Genomic DNA, 18292 nt, shown 5'->3' with positions numbered 1-18292 from the left:
CTTGAATGCGCGATAAGAACGGACATAACAGCTCGGTTTGAACATTTATGCAGCCTCAGTTTAGTATTTATCCTTAGTTCTATTCCCAACTCCGTATCGAATCTAGGATCAACGCCACTTATCTGAAAATTTAGTTGGTTTCTAAAGTAATTTTATGTCGGGTTCACATGCACACTTCTTACTTTACTAACCTGGAACTATACACTGATAAAAATCGACACGTTAGACTAAAGTGTTTTACACCTAATTTTGTCGCATTTGATTTGACACTTGACAATTGCAAGTGAATCACTTCAAATTCTATTCAAGTAAAGTCACATTGAAATCTTTAAATAATACTTTCATTCCATCTACCAAACAGCAGATTGATTATTAATTTGTGACACTTTATATTCAAATGGCTTGACACTTAGAGTCGAATTGTCAGACAAGTACACATAAACTTATTAGAATACTCAAATTTTAACGGATTTTACATTCAATTCTCATGAAAAATACTCAAGTAAAATACATATTGAATGCATGGAAACTTGCTATTGAAAAATCATCAACATTAATTTGCTAAACATAACTAAACATAATTTATTTCATTGAAATTTTATTAGATTTAATTTTATAATCCGTTTTTTAAAACTGGTGGTTTAATCAAAAGGCTGCATCAGTAAGTGGCAGGTTTTATTTTTTTTACTTTCTTTTCCGATTGCTTCGGTACGATTATAATGTTTTCACCAAGTCTAGAATACTGAGTCGATAACTCAAGTTTTCATACAAATAGTCTGAATCAGGCACGTATTCAGAGATGGGGTCCGAGGGGCCCTGGTCCCTCCCGAAATCAGAAAACGAAACAAAATAAATCTTATGAATATCATGAGGCTGTTGATCCTGTAGATTACAGCGTGAAATAGTTGTTTCAAGAGTTTCGTGATGGTCGAAACTCCATTGCCACTGACAATGTCCAAAGTACATAAAATGGAATGGATCGGAAAGAGAAAGTGCGCGAGCATGCCATAGTTGGGTAAAATTCTGCAGATGAGAAAGATATCCTCCCGCTGGATTCCTCACATACTTATTTAGGAATAGAAAAACAAACGCAAGCGCACTTCGAGCACATGTTTGGCCGAATCCATTATTATATGTCAGAGAACAGAAACAGCAACAACTCAATGGGTCGAAACAGAAACAGCAACGGCTCAATGGGTCGAGAAGAGCATGTTTTCTGGGATTGTCATGGTATTTGGAGGACTACTTCAAAACAGAAATTCAAGTATTAGCGTACATCAATGGAACGATTTAGGAACAAAATCGCTGTAAAATGGCGTTATCTGCCGCATGTGAGCATCGATACCATGGTTAAAATCAACGGTTTAGGGTTACAATTCTTTGCCCATCCACCTTGTTCACCTGAATTGGCTCCCTCGAACTATTATCTGTGCGTTCTGTTTTAGAAGTTTCGGCTGGTACTTTCGGAACTGAAAACCGGTAAAGCCAAGTTTGTATAAAATCCAACTAACTAGATCTTGAAATTGAAACAGTTTTAAACCAAGTGGAGAAGATTTTTCTGTTTTCGTTGCATCGTTACTTCTAATAACAATTTGAAATCTTCAACACTCATAATCCTGCTTTATTTCCGGACCTAGTAGTTGGATCTTGATTAAATTAAATATCACACGGGATAATAACACCTTTCGTTTGAATACAAGTTCGTGAAGCAGGCCAAGCAATATTTGAGAAAGCGGTGTGAGTTACATTCTGACGTTTTGACCGCTTTTTTCGGCGCTTCCGGAACTAGTTGAGGCAACGGGCCCCTCCCGAAACGAAGTTCTGGGTACGGGCCTGGTTTGAACGATAAAATATACAAAGAGAAGCTGTAACTTTCCGAAACGTTTTTCATACAAATTCACCAGCAATTAAATAATTGCTCTTACTGTGTAAACAATTTCTAGGACACGTGATGGAAAATTAGCATGAATCAATTCTTAATGTTTGTTCCAGCCATTTTGTTAAAAACATTATTAAATGTTTGATACTCGGAATTGCCGCAATTGTCTGGGCTAATAAGTACTATTAAGAAGACATATATACATCAATATGTTGACACTTCAAACTCACATATTATGAACATTGGCCTACACACTTAAAAAAATCTCTGTGATTTCACATCTTATTAGATGCACATAAATGGAGCGTCGCAGTTCACGCAATCTTACGTGGAAGAACGTCTAATACTGTGTATAAAACTTCATGACATAAATTCGTTGAAATAAAAAAAGAATACTGATCGCAACCGCCGCGACTTTAACCGAGAATCATTGGATCGCAAGTACGTCTGTTAATCGACTGAGCCACAGAAGCATACCTCTGCTTGGTTGGTAAAGGGTGCATTTAAATTCATACAGTCGCACCTGCTAGCAGAATGCAAGTTACAGTCGAAACCAGTAAAATTCAAGCTAATCTAACATTAAGTCATTATAAATGAAATTTTCCGTCATTTGACAAATTAGGTTTTTATGAATTACATCGTGTGAGGAATAGAGTCACCTGTATTATTCAAAATTTGTTGGTGTGCTACACACTTCAGTCTCATGTGCAAGTCATTCGATATCAATAGGTCTGCACGTAAGAATTAAATTTGAAGACGCTTGCATATGTCATATGACGACACACTTTACATTTATGCGCTTCTAGGAATATGAAATGTATTTAGGGAAACACATTTAAAAAAAGTGTTGATTTTTAGCAGTGTATAGAAGTTCTATTGGATGGAAAATACTCATTTTAGGTTGATTCTCTGGTTACGTGTGAGTTGTGTTTAATTCTAATAATTTTCAAAGAACTTTCCTACTAATAAATGCTTTAACATCCTATTATTCCATTTGTTTTCGTAAGTTTCGTCCTCCGTGCTCCATGCCAAAAGAATAGGGCGATACTTCAAATGCTAGAATAGTAGGACAAAACTATTTATTTTCGTTATTTTAGATGGTTTCTAAACTTTTCACCACTGGAAATAAATAATTAGACAATCGAATTACCAGAAGATTTGTGTTAATCGCGAAAACCAGTCAATTTCGCGAATAATTCACGAGGATGAAACTTCATTATTCACACAGGAAGCATTACAGAGCACAAATCGAAAGAGGGCAAAACTCTTTTTAATGTTGATTTTTTCAGTCGATATAGAAGGAAAATGGAAAAGATAAAGCAACAATTCAACGACTTATCAGAAATTGATCTGAAAACATACGATAATTTCTAAAAAGGAATTGAAACCAAAGTTGAAACATTCAACGATATTTTTCTCCATTTGCTGTCAATGTTAGTTTCGACCTCATTCGAAAAAAGAACTGAAACCTTTCATTTCAAAAAGATGCAAATAAGGTATGTTTGCGATGTAATTTTTCGATCTGGAAAAATTTAACATGCTTCCAAATAACTAAGTAAGCTATGAAAACACTGTCTAGGATTTATCTGATGCAGTGCATCAAAACAAAATTGGTTTCAACGGTTAATAGTGGTATTTCAAGCGATGATTTCAACTCCGAATCAATTCAGTTCAGTGCCTCATCAGAACGTGCCACGTCTGCCGGTCTGTGTCCAACCGGTGGCCCATTCTGCCATTATTTACCCATGCTATCCGCTGCCTGTTGAATAAATGCATTTATGTACCTCCAAGAAGCAAACTACGAAACACACGGTGCATACGGCATGTAAAACCTGTTGTTGTTGCTGTTCAAGGGCACTCATTACAAGCGTTACAGTTACCTATCCGCGCGCGTCACCACACCTTTCTGACTCCACGAAAGGTGCCAATGCTGATCAGCCGCAACCTGCAGCCTGTTGCACTCCTAGAACCGAGTCCAGACACCTGCGCTGAGCTTGACAGATTTAATTGCCAGTTGTCAGAACCCGCAGTTTTTTTTCCCCTTCAGCTAATTGCTGTTCTTACTGTCAATGTCAAACGAGGAGACGTGTTCGATGGTAATTTCGAATTTGGTTTCATTCTCACTAGGATCGTTCGCTTGGCTCAGAACTATTCGATTTCAACAGTCGACTTAAACTGTGAAACCATGACCAATACTCTCAGTCAACCGATCGTCCATCTAGATCAATTAAGATACGCTGTTGACTCGTGCTCCAGCGAAAACCCCCGCGCATCTAATCCATCTTATTTCATCTCATAATTACATGTAAATGCGAAACGCTCGAGAGTGCTCGTGCTCGTGGATTTCAAGTGCTGCTGCAGAAGTGAGCTGACTATTTCGAACCAAAATAACGGTACTCTGGCGGCTTGACACTTCGAGCGCCCTGTGGCTCCGGGGAGCACTTTTCTTGCAGACACAGCAGCTGGGTTACAGATCAAAGCCTGATGGGCGTTGTTTGGCTTGACTTGGCTTGGCGTTGGAGGAATCGAAGAAGAGGGACTCGTCGCTCGTAACGACCCACCAACCAACCAACCAAACAACCAGCTGAGTACCGTCTTTGCCCCACGACAAAATGATAAATCCAAAACGGAAGGGAAACAACAACAACAACACACCGACACCGTCTTCTTCGCGCCACCGATAAACCTCGATCGAGAGGCTGCATGGGGAAGATCATGTGGCCAAACAGGTTCATGTTTGAAAGTGCCATCCACCGAAGGGACAAGCAGAACAGACGTCGACAAGCGACGGAGATTTGTGTTAGTTGCGGTGAGCGTCGTGGCTACGAAGATGATCACGGATTTGAGTCCTAGGATCAGTTATTAAACTGTGTTTTTTTTTATTATTGGGGACAGATTAATAACTGATACAAAAAGTAGCGAAGTCTTTGTGTTGGGGAATATAAAATTCACAATAGGAAATTGCTAAATATCTGCTTGTCCGTGTCCGACTTACTACGAACAGATAATACATATAAAAATGCAAAGGAATGATATCCCGATCATATATTATTCAATTTTATCAATCTATCAAACTTCATTGGTTTTATTTTATTTTGAATTATTCATAAGCAGCAATTTTATCTGGGGAAAAAGAGCTTGTACTTGTTTCGCATTTGTCTTAAGAACTAACTATGGATCTAATTAGCGGAAGCTCCCCTAAGCGTGGGATATGTGCATTGTTTTGTCTAAGAGAGTTGATTCTTGTTTTACAACATTTGTGCTGTATATGAGTGCTTATTAGTGGATTAGAGCCATATCTTGAATGGTGGGATCAAGATTGATAACAATTTAATTTTGTTTAAACCATCTTGCCTTCAAGTCTTCCAGCACGAATCGGCATAAAATCTTTAAAAGTATCTGTAAAGTATCGTATCCCATTTTAAGTTCAATTATTCAACTGGTGCTTCAGTCAATGGCGAACATGAGGTGTCGTTTCTCAAGCCTAAACACAGAAAAAAACAACAAATTTTTCTGTAAGCATATCTGCTGTTGGACGTTCGCAGTGTGAGTTTCGCTTCAAACAAGAGTGATTGCGTCATCCAGCTGCTGGTCGTCTGCTTTATACAAAATCAGCCGTTCCAATGGCTCTAAATGTTATCTAATAATGAACTATTAATATTTCTTTTTTGCAAATAGAGAGTATAAATCATCAGTTTAGTCTAAATCTAGAATAATTTGATTAGTTTCATGCACTTTTCGCAGTGCGAAATTTGCACCAAACGAGCGCAAATAAATCCTAGCATTTGACTGCATCGCGTTCGAGAGTTTAATATTATAGAGAATTCCGCAGTTTGACCTTTCTAAACGCCTGAAATTAGTCCCGTATAGCATTTTGATAATTTCTTCCTCTAAAATATTGGGATGTATGAAACACTGAATTATATGAGCGATTGGACAACTTGTGCTACGATTATATTTACCCCAATTACAGCAGCTAACGAAATGAGGTTGAATGTTTCGCCACTCGGTAGCGTTTTTATCTACAGCTCTTTCAATTTTATGCTCCTGAACGGAAATTAACGGAAATTTTTTCATGATTTATGTCCCTTCCGAAGTTGAAGTTAAATATTCCTCCACACATTTCAATGCGTGTATTTATAGCATTCTGCCAAAATTCCAGCTCGAGTCTGGCAACAATGCACCAACCGTTTCCGGTAAAGCACTGCACCTAAGGAGTGTATCGAAAATAAGCTATCCACAAATTTTTCTTTCAAATTATGATAAAAACGGTATTTTATTCAAACTAAAAATTGATCCTTCATTGTACGAGGTTAAACTTGAGCATAATGAAAACCGAATGAAATTTAAGTTATTTCTTCACGAATTTTCGAACTTTTGATCGAACGCTCTTCATCAAGTTCCGGACGCATTTTTTGGACGCTTGAGCCCAAATTTTTCTGAACTACTGCATGTTCCCAGCTGCCTTGCAGTCTTCTTGAAAACCCTCTTTACGATTGCCCAGTAACGTTCGATGGGTCGAAGCTGGGGCAATTTGGTGGATTGATATTTTTCTCAACGAAACTTATACCTTTTTTCCGCAAGCCAATTGAGAGTGGTTTTGGCATAGTGAGCCGACGCTAAATTCGGCCAAAACAGTGGAGGTGTAGTGTAAAAAAATATTGACTTCAAACCACAGTAACATACTGCTTGCCATACCAGTACCTTTCGATCGAATTTCTCCACTTGAATCGACCTGTCCGCATCGCTCACGTCCTCCCCAACGGCGACAGTAAAGTATTGTGGACCTGGAAGGGTTTTTGAGTCCTCCTTTACATAAGTCCCATCGTCCATCAAAACGCATGCATCCGGACACTGCAAAAGATGCGAATGCAATTTCCGGGCCCTTGTTGCTGTTCGCTTCTTCTGTTCTACACTTTGTTTCGAGATTTTGTGCTTCTTGTAGGTCTTCACGTGATTTCGCCCCTTGATACGCTGGATCATTCCGACACTCGTTCCTGGTTTTTCGGCCAAATCACGACATTGACATTGATTTGTTCTTCATGATTAGAGATACCATTTTCTGGTCCAGTTTTGGGTTGGAAGAACCGGGTTTCCTATCTCTTCCTGGTAGCTCATCCAAAGAATAGTGTTCCCCAAACTTATTAATGATGGTTTTAACACTGGCATGATGAATTCCAAACCGCTTCGCCAATTTTTGCATAGTTATACCCTTCTCACGTAGCCATGTGTCCAGAACCTAAATTTCCACTGTCTTTCCAATACGCGACATTTTGAAAACGCAGAATTTCAACCGCACAAACAAGTAAACAAATGAATTAAGACAGCCAAACTCACAGCATGCTGTGATCTGAGGATAAAAAACCATCACAAATACATGTGTACAACACAAATGTATGTGGATAGCTTATTTTCGATACACTCCTTAGCGGTTATTAATGGTTCTGTATCTGCCGGATTTTTACTATACAAGACTGGAATAATTATTTTGAATCGGTTCCAAAATTTTAGCGTGTATGATTTTATTTTTTTCTATAAGCAGTGCATATGAAGATAAATTATATACCTTTCTCACTACCATACATGACATGTGAATCTTCCTCTCTCAAAATACTCGTACTTCAATCTCATTTGCCTCGTTTCTGACTCGCCTGAAATTCAATTAAGAATTCATTGCGGTTTCCGAGTCGGAATCGGTTGTTGCGTCTGATTCGGAATCCGGAATCCATTAGCAACACTCACAATTCCTAAAAATGTTTGGATTGGATAACCATTAAAATGTTATAGGATTTTACATTTGAGAAGTGAATGTATTTCAGAAGTGCACAATTAAACTTAGCTCAGTGAAAAGAATTGAATGCTTTTCAAATAGATCACAAAAAGCAAAGCCTTGGTATTACATTCCTGTAGCGGAATTTGACTTTTTCTTTCAACAGACTTCGCAGCCGATTCAGAGTGTACGGAACCATTGCATGGCTAGTGCTACAATTCTACTGACTCTACGAATACTTCCAGGTCGGGGCTCGAACATACGACAACTGGTTTGTAAGACCAGCGCCCTATGCATTGAACCGCCAACCCGGGACGCTATAGATTAAAAATACCTTATTTTGGAATAAATCATTTGTCTCCATTTAAAAATCCTTTGAACTTACCTGAAAAAAAAAGAAAAAGTTCGATAAAATTAATGTTTCAGTAAAAAAATGCAATCATTGAGTCATTATTTAAATCAATTTTTAAGAAAAAGTTCGCTACACTGTGTTTAAGCAATATTCATATCTTTCTTCATGCGGTAGCACCAAGACAAGGAATTTGTTACGTGAAAATACGTTACGTACGGTCATTCTCAAGTGTCGTATATTCTAGTTCGCCATAGAAAAAAATCACCACCGCAAGATAGAAGCCTCCGAAAAAACAACGTATTTTTTATTTGTCAAATAAAGCCATTCTGTATCTCTAGCTTCACTATGAACCGATAATTAATCCTCCGGCTACAATTTGTATTCGGCAGGGCTTCCTGATTCCTGGAAGGTCGAATGGCTGCCATCGGCTGGGGTTCAGAACATCCAGCGACGGTTTCGCCTTTGAAGAAAATCGCAAATATATTTTACACTCGCGCTGACAGTTTATCCCCGTTTCGGACCAGTGAATGAAAATGAATCCGTTTTATTATCGTGACATACTACGATACTACACGCTTAATGAATATAACTCAAAATTAAGTGACACGCCAGTTAATTTCATTAGAAGTGCACGTAGCTTAAACTTTAGTTACCACTTATCAAGTCAATTTTGAGTTAAGGGACGAATGTGTCAAAATTGGAGTACTTTTTACACAAAATAAGACTTAAAAATCTGTTTTAATCCACCTTTCTCATATCTCACACATTCTCATATATAAATGTGTGGTATTCTACAAAATAATTTCCTTTAATTCATGAAAAACAAACAGGATTGTCCTTAAACTAGTATAATTTACAGAGTGAATCAGCACTGAGATCGGTTAGGCCACATCTGAGAAAACAAAGTGAGTCCCACTATTGCAGGTAGTTCTGAAACCGGAATCCGGGAACCGGTATAATCAAAGTCGGTTCGAGAAAAGGGACTGGAATCCAATTTTAAGTCTATGGCTACAATCTTCGGTCGTCCTGTAATTCCGGAACCGGAAGTCGGATGCGGACGAAATTCAGGAACTCAATATGGGACTACAAGATCTTTCCTTTTAACCTGAGTTTGTGCAAATCGGTCCATTTTTGAATATATATCCGGAGCTGATATAGCTACCGATTGAAGTAGTTTCAAGGTCAGATTAGAAATTGTTTTAAGTTTTTTGTTTCGCCGCTTTAAGTGACGGTGTCAAAGTTTAAACACAGTTTACCTTATAACTCCGAAGCCGGAAGTCATATCCGGATGAATTTGGGAGTTTTATTTGGAACTATGAGACCTTTCATTTGAACCTAAAATTGTTAAAATCGGTCACGCCATCTCTGAGAAAAGTGAAGAAGTAGTTTGAAACAGGAATTTTTTCACTAATCACCCTGTAATTCTGGAACCGAAATAAAATTCAGGAACTTTGTATAGGAATTATACCTTTCATTTGAATCTAAGTTTGTGAGAATCGGTTCAGCTGTCTCTGAGAAAAGTTAGTGCACTTATTTTCACTTTATTTTTTGCACATGTCATTCTGTTACTCCGGAACCGGAAGTTCTTTATGAGGAATAAGTGTCTGATTGGTGCCTGAGCATTACTGACATGTGCGTTAAGATGCGATTGTCGATTGTCTACTCCTAGTGTCTGCCACTTGATATGATGTCTCGAAGCTAGAAATCAATTGTAAACGGAATAGTAAATAAACACAGTAGGGTTATTTTCAGTATTGAGTGTCAATTACATAGTATTCAAACACAATATACTTAGAAAAGGAACAATTTTCACAAAAATTTGATATATGTGAAATAAAATTACACTCAAAATTCGAGCGCTATTACACATTAAACATTACACAGTAAATGAGTAGATTTTACCCAATCAACGTTTCCAGTGGAAGAACTCAAATTCAAAGGAGTAACTCTAAATTGGAGTTGTTCAACTTTTTCTGTAGAAGACTGGGATCTTACTCATTTTTGAGTAACTATTTTTAAGCGTGTAGGACGCTATTTCCAACGCCATGTCTATATTGAAGGTGGTGAATGTTAGTTTATTTTAGCGTATTTCTCAGACGATGTAGCTAAAGATTTTTCATTAGATTATGTCAAATATGTCTAATGCATTTCGGTTGATCAGTCGATTGTAAATTGCCAGGCAGACTTAAGCAGCTCAAAAAAGGCGAATAGGTAATGTCATAAGACACAACTAGATGACACAAGGAAGCATGACGTGAATTTGATGCTAAAGAATTTCAAATCTGGACTTGGAACTCCGGAACCGTATTTTGGTGCCGAAAGCTAAAACTAAATTCTGCACCTGAATTCTGAAACCTAATTTTGATGCTAGATTCTGGAACTGAATTCCGAGCCTTAACTCGGGAACTGAATTCTGGATCTGAATTGTAGAACTGTTCTCTGAACCTGTGTTCTGTAACTGAATTTTGAAACTGCATACGAGACAAGGAATCATACTATTGTGGGCAAAAAATAGTAAGACTTTATTCATAATATCAAAATTTTTAATTTATTATATAAAATCTATTTCGCCCCTCTCAAAGTATTCCCCCCTCCGGCTCCAACTTGTACCAACGTTTTTTTTTTCCAATCCTCGAAACAGTTGTTGAAGTCCATTTCCGGAATAGCCTTCAATGCGCGTAGCGATTCACGTTTGATGTCTTCAATTGACTCAAAACGTACTTCCCCGGAGCAGTCGTTTGAGTTTGCCGAATAGCCAGAAGTCACACGGAGCTAAATCAGGGGAATACGGTGGTTGCGGAACGATATTGGTTGATTTTTTGGCGAAAAAATCACCAAGAATCAATGCAGTATGCGACTGTGCATTAACGTGGTGCAAACCCCATGAATTGTCGACCCATAATGCCGGACTCTTTTTACGAATGTGCTTCCAGCAAATGATGCATAACACTCAAACAGTATTCTTCGGCAGTTGACAGTTTGGCCGGTAGGATGGAATTCGGAGTGCACCACACCTCGATAATCAATGAAAACTGACAAAACTGCCGCCTTTTTAAGATCATTATGGTTGATACGTTTAATAAAACAAGAGATATTGAAGATCAAAAACTTATCACTCACCCATATGACAAATTTTGAAAAGGCGTCCCATACTAAAGTAAGTCGTATTCACGTCAAAAATGTTATCTAAACAACATAAGAATCAACAAATCGAATTTTATTGACCGTAAAATCCGATTTCGTCCAAATCCACTGTCACCCAATCCAAAACACAATTTTGACAACACTGCCATTTTTCACAGTCATCTGCTCACGTATCGCTTCAACTTTTGCTCTCTCCCGCTATCTCACCGAACACAATGACTGAGCGTAACTGCGAGCTTATCTCTCCGAGATAAGGGCGGCTAGTGGTGGATACGCAGTTGGAGTTCAGCAACTCTTCTATGAAGCATCTCGTCCCGGTCGCAGCTAGTAATGATGGGAATAAAAAACACTGGGTAAATAATTCGACAGATTTCCGGTTTGTTAAAGTCTCGAAAAACCTTTCAAAATTTGTCAGCAAACTAGCCGGCCGCACGCTGTTCATCACCGGAGCATCGCGAGGCATTGGCAAAGCGATCGCACTGAAAGCGGCCCGCGATGGTGCGAACGTGGTGATCGCGGCGAAAACGGCCGATCCACACCCGAAGCTGCCGGGGACGATCTACACGGCGGCCGCTGAAGGTAAGTTGATTGGTTTGTTTTGTTGTTTTGGTTTGTTTTTTCGATTCTTTCGACTCTTCGGCTGGTGAGATTTTGACAAGCCTGCTATGATTCATATGCAGTCGAGGCAGCCGGCGGCAAGTCACTGGCCTGCGTAGTTGACGTTCGTGACGAGGCGGCAGTGCGAGCGGCTGTAAACGCGGCGGTCGCCAAATTCGGCGGAATCGATATTGTGGTGAATAATGCCAGCGCCATCTCACTGACGGGAACGGAGCAGACGGATATGAAGCGGTACGATCTGATGAACAGCATCAATGCCAGAGGGACGTTTTTGGTGTGAGTAAAGGGTTAGAGGATTTCTTTGGGAATTGTGTTCATTCCTGGTTTCTGTGACAGTTCCAAGGAATGTTTGCCATATCTGAGGAAGAGTGATCATGGCCACATCCTGAACATCTCACCGCCTTTGACAATGACCCCGGAATGGTTCGGGAAGCATGTGGCCTACACCATCGCCAAGTTCGGAATGTCCATGTGTGCTCTCGGAATGGCCGATGAGTTCCGAAAGGATGGAATAGCCGTCAATGCACTGTGGCCGGCGGCTTCAGTTCACACGGCTGCTATCGATATGCTGTATGGACAGGGTGCCGAACGGGTGTCCCGAAAGCCGGAAGTCATGGGCGATTCGGCTTACGCCATTTTGTGCCGGGATCCACGAACCTGTACCGGGAATTTCTTCATCGATGAAGACGTGCTGCGACAGGAAGGGGTCAGCGACTTTGGAGAATATTCCTGTATTCCGGGAAACGAAGAAATCTTGCGCATGTGCATTTTTGTAGATGAAATTCAGAGATCAAAGTTATAATGAGCGATCAGAAATAAAGGCATATTTACTGGGAAACCTAATTTGTTAATCTGTTTGGCTGTTAAAACCGTGAGAAATCGATCTTGTTAATCTCGAATTGTACCCAAAATTCGAAACATCCGATGGGAACGGAATGTCAACGGCTTTTTCGGCTAGATCTCGCAACTGGTTGTGTGCGTTCCGAATCGATCGAGCAAACGACGAACATTCCCTTTTATCGTAACTCAGAGAACGCTTCATTCTTGAAATTTCCAAGCCCTCCGCAAAACACACACAGTCGCCCCGTTTCCAACCCCGCTATCCTGGTCGGATGGTCCAAACGTTTTGTGCAGAAATTATTTTGCAGTTTTTTTTTTGCTGTTTAGCTTTGGGATCTGGTCCCAAGTCTCGCCTCGTACACAGCTCGATCGAACGGATGCGAAACAGAGCCCGTTGACTAACCCTTTTTCATTCGGTGATTTTGTTTTTGTTTCGCCAGTTTTCGGAATGATTAATTTTTTTTTATTTTCGGTTTTCTGTTTTTTTACGGTGATGGAATAATATTCTAATGAAATGAGAAGAAAACGAAACTCATGTTTGGCCCGTCAGAATGAAACATAAGACTTTACCAGCGAAGGCAGATCAAGCGAATCAAGTGAAAAAGTGAAAACCTGTGTGAACTTACCGAACGGGTGGGGCGATGCCCTTTTTTCTTCGAAAAATTGTATGAATCTACCAAGAGTATGTTTAATGGGAATAGTATTGATTACTATTTATGGGCGTTCCGATTCTAATCAATAGAAACTTAAAAGCTTGTTTATCTATTTAGTTGCATATTTACGTTTTACTACTGTAAGTTGAATCTTTGTGGAGATTTGTCGAGCACTTCCTGAAAAGTCGGTGTAAGTTTAATAATCTCAATAGCTGAACAAATGAATATTTATCTTGAGTAAAAATACAAACGATTTTTGTCATTTGCAAAATTAGAATGCTAGGAAAAAAACTTAAAAATTCATTCGTCACTAGATGTAGCGCATGTGGTTCCGTCTGACATTGAATTTATCAATGTCAACATGAGAATCTACAGTCAGACAACATCAGGGTGAAAAATTCAAACCATTCCCGACTTCAGATGATTATTTTGAGCTGGTTTTGTTGCTATTCAACTCAACAGGTCTAAAAGTTCCAGTTTGCTAAATCATTCCTACTTTATTGCGTCTAAAGGGTGATTTTTTTCCTGGTATCTTTTTGGCAACACTGTTTTTGACAGATCACGCGTGAATCGTGTCTTATGTCACTGTCAAATTAGTTTAGTTTGGTCTATAATTTAATCATGAATCGTCGTTTGATCTATAATTTAATCATGAATGCAAAGTTGAAGGAAGATCCACTTTTTTATCAAAAAATTGTGTTCGGCGACGAAGCTCATTTCTGATTGAATGGATACGTCAACAAGCAAAATTGCCGCATCTGAAGTGAAGATCAGTGAGAAGCATTGCAAGAGCTACCAATGCATCCCAAAAACGTCACTGTTTGGTGTGGATTATAGACCGGTTATTCGTGAATACCGATATGTTGGAGAGTGTTCCAAAATTGGATCTTGCCCATTGGTCATCTAAAGCGGAGCCGCGCCCAACATTTGCATGAAATAATATTCAAACATTAAATTATATTGATCGTTCTATTGATTCCAATCAGGTATTCAACGATTTCCTCAAATTTGTGTTTTTTTTTTTTTGAAAATTGATTCCTATAACTTCTATAAAATCACCCTTTACATTTGTTGGAGCAGAGCACTTTTTATTTAATTTCAAATGTCTTAGAAATGCAAATTTTTTTTAGTTTCAAATGTCTTAGAAATGCATGGAACATCCAGATCTGGTGTAATGTCAGGAAATAATTATTTGTAAATAATCGACTTTGTGATTTAGAAAATGTTTGAGATTTCTGAATTTCCGATCGAAAAATTTTCCGGAAGAAAACAGGATAACTTTGAAAAGGAGTAAAAAACCGCGTAGATTCGAAAATCCGCGTAGCTTCGGAAATTCGCTTCTCATCAGTGTCTCTTTTCTCCCGCTCGCTCTGCTTTCAGCAACGCGAGGTGAAACACGACCACTGAAAGAATAAAATAAAAACACTCGCGAATGGGTCCGCTATAGACCAACCATAGACCTTCATTCTGAATGACACGATCGACTTGTAAACTTTCACACATTCCATAGAAATCCAACAACACCGACAATGACATGCAGATGGCGCTTCGATCGGTTAGCAGCCCAAGTAGCAATCCGCAACTAGTTCTGATACGACAAAGTCCAAACTATGTTGCAACAAGAGCACGAATATGTTTTTTATGTTATACTGGTTAAAACATGGTGACAGCAATGTTTCATCATAACATAACTAGTTACGAAATAGTTATTTAGGTTTCCAATAATAACATCTTTGTGTCATATTGAATTAAATATAATTTACAAGCTATCGTTACTTAATCCAAACATATCTTTAATCACAACAATGCTTCTAGCTACTAGTTGAAAATAAGTTTATTTGACTTCAATAGTAGCAACCCATAACTAGTTTTGATACCACTTAACCCAACTGTGTTGCAACAAGAGCACGAACATGTTTTTTATGTTATACTGGTTAAAACAAGGTGACAGCAGTGTTTCTTTATAACATAAACATTGAACTAACTATCATTTGTAAGTTATCGTTACTTGATTCTAACATATCTTTAATCACAGCTATGCTTTTAGCTACTAGTTGAAAAAAGGTTCATTTTCCGTTGCGAAATCATTATAAATACGTAAGCGTATATGTAAATCGTTACTGTGAATTGATGTAGTAATAACTTAGATATTATAAGATTATAACATATAATTTCTTCATTGATTCAGATAGTTATCGGTAGGTTTTCCCAACGTTATGATAACGAAAATGCAAACAAAACAACTTTTGTTGGCTCGAATATGGCGAACACAATATGGAGTCTCAAGAAGTGTATGAAACATAAATAAAACCAGGATAATACTTGTTTCAAAACTACTTTTTGCCGAAAATAGTGAAAGGCAGAATAGTCATTTTTGTTCTATGCACTGTCATAAACACGAAGAAAATAATATAGGGATTGAACATCGATTGTGATAATATTATAATTCTTATGATATATGATTTAAAAATGATGAGAAATCACTCTACTTGGAATAATTTTGAGCATTCTGAACACAGTGTTATTTTCCTGTTTTTTTGTTATATCTTTATAAACAGATTGATTGAAGGCGCATAAAAAACAGTTAGGTAAAATTTAATTCCGCTCGACAGTTTGAAAATCGTTGTGAAATTTGTACCTTGTATCAAGTTTGTGATTTAAAGTACTCTTCTGTTTTTTTATTGAAGATATAAAAGTGTTCTGTATTCATTCAATGTTTAGAATGTCGATGGTGACTAAGTTTCAACTAGTTTAAATGAAAACAAGTTATTTTCAAGTTATGAAAAAATAAGTTCTTTCAGTATGACATTACAACGTAACGACAACTTATTTTTAGCCGACCTAACAACTAGTAGAAACTGCGCTTTTTGAGTCATGCAAGTGGTTAGATATTAGTAACAATCACTCAAATATCTGGTTGCAAACTAGTCACAAACAAGCTAGCGTAACAAAAATTGTTACTTGGGAGGTTAACATCGTTGAATTTCGGGGCGGTAAATTCTCAGTTTCCGTCTAGTTTCGTAAATCAATATTATTCAATAAATAGCACTCTCACTACTAAACAAACGCTTGCCACACCTGCAGTGTCACTCAAAATAACTATTTCAACCAAATTTTTAACTATACGTATCAAACAACACGTTGAAATTATACTTTTTTTCAGAGCAACACCAGGACACCGGATCGCATTCCCAGTGATGCCAACTTCCCATCATTATTCCAGATTTGCACTGAACTGATGATTTTCTCCTCCGATCAGAGATGCCAGATATTTTCATAGAAAATCTGTATTACTCTCTATAGAAAATCTGAATTTATTTGTATTCACTAATAAAATAAATTTCAACAATAAAACGATGTTAAAAGATGTTATTCCAACACATTATGGCTGTTGAATGGTTAATTCAATGAGACCAAGACTTTGCTTCTCGTCACTGCAATCAAATACTAATAGATTGCTTATACGAAAAACTTTTTATTTTTCTTCTTGGGAAATTAGTAATTAATTTAGAAAATGTGTATTTTGTATGCGCATGTAAACATCTGTAAAATACAGATAAATCTGTATGAATGGCATCTCTGCCTCCGATTGACAAAGAAGTAATCTTAATTGAACAATCCAATCAGAGTGATCACCACGAGATAGCGTTATGGTGATTGTTTTGATATATCCAATGTATTTAGAAAAAATTTTGACTATTTTTTCCATTTACTTGAGTTTGAACGAATGCAGATGGCAAAACCATACAAATATGGGTTAAAAAAAGATTATTCACGTGTTGTCATCGAACACATGACTTAAAATTATCCTACACATTTGAAAATTTCACATACAGATTTGATTTAGATGATAAAACATGAGTAAATAGACGAGTGAAATAACTTTTGATCAAAATTTATCAAATTATCTCAAAATTCAACCATAAAAACAAAGCTTTTCAAAGATATAAAAACAGTACCCAACCTCACTTCTTCGAATTTGATATTTCATTTTACGATTTCTTCATAAATATCAATCAAACACTCCGCGGAAAGTTACTAAATTATTAATAATCGATTTTTTTTACCAAATTTTCACAAGTTTTTGTATGTTAGCATTTGATTCATAAGAAAAAAAAATAAAAACTCGTAATTTTTTTTCGAATCTTCAAACAAAATCTGAAAATTATATCGCCATTGCTTGGTTCAAAGCTCGCCACTTGAGCAGCGCCGCGATCGCAGAAGAGTTGTCTGGATTCTTCAATAGCTCTTTAGAGCCATTAGTACGGCTGATTTTGTATAATGTTCCCCATCTTTAAACACTTATTCTTTTTCTCCAATGCAAATGACCAGCAGCAGCAAATTTGAGTGCTAACTACTATTTTTGGCACATGTACAAATAAAGTATTACTCAGTAAATGAGTAGATTTTACCCAAACATCTTTTCCAGTGGAAGAAATCAAATTTGAGTAACTAAGGAGCTACTCCAAATTAGAGTTGTTCCACTTTTTCTGTAGATGAGTTGGATCTTACTCATTTTTGAGTGACTATTTTTAAGTGTGTATGTTGGTTGACAAGTCCTACACGCTTAGAAAAAGTTACTCAAAGTTTGAGTACTAGTTACTCATTTTCAAATGATACATGGAAACGTCAAAAATTGAGTAGTTATCATCAATGATATTGAGTAACTCCTACTCTAAATTTGAGTTTAACGCAAAATCTCGTTTTATAGTTACTATTCGCATTCGCGATAAGTCTAAAAGTTGCAATAACCATTTGTAGCAACAGGTTGTATTTTTTGTTAGTGAGACGCGTATTTCGAGGGTGAGTCGATCAACACAAACGGTGTTGTGTCTGCAAAAACCGGAATGATCAGCTTCGTGTTGTGCTTTAAAATGGAAACGAATATGCTCAAATCTCATTTATGAGGAATAAGTGTATGATTGGTGCCTGAGCATAACACACTACTCCAAGCGACCACCACTTGATATAGTATTGAGTTCAATTATTTAACATTTTAATACAATACACTCAGAAAAGAAGCAATTTTTTTTTGC

General features: G+C 37.5%; 2 protein-coding genes across 4 annotated transcripts in view; one reads left to right on the top strand and one right to left on the bottom strand.

Annotated features, from left to right (window-relative positions):
- The window catches only part of LOC131426084 (protein scalloped), a 346602-nt gene that overhangs the window by 236656 nt on the left and 91654 nt on the right, over positions 1–18292 (bottom strand). The gene's annotated exons all lie outside the window — the stretch shown is intronic.
- LOC131426085 (hydroxysteroid dehydrogenase-like protein 2) lies at positions 11410–12591 on the top strand. 2 transcript variants are annotated; one of them, XM_058588522.1, is made up of 4 exons: positions 11422–11498; positions 11561–11724; positions 11826–12039; positions 12100–12591. In XM_058588522.1, exons 1-4 carry the CDS (start codon positions 11476–11478, stop codon positions 12563–12565), a joined length of 867 nt encoding a protein of 288 aa, XP_058444505.1. In that variant the 5' UTR covers positions 11422–11475; the 3' UTR covers positions 12566–12591. The 2 variants fall into 2 exon arrangements, with proteins under 2 accessions (XP_058444504.1, XP_058444505.1); XM_058588521.1 differs by having other exon boundaries at positions 11410–11724.

Source organism: Malaya genurostris, chromosome 1 (genome assembly GCF_030247185.1).
Source record: "Malaya genurostris strain Urasoe2022 chromosome 1, Malgen_1.1, whole genome shotgun sequence".
Lineage (NCBI taxonomy): Eukaryota > Metazoa > Arthropoda > Insecta > Diptera > Culicidae > Malaya > Malaya genurostris.
This window is presented reverse-complemented; position numbering and strand designations above follow the sequence as displayed.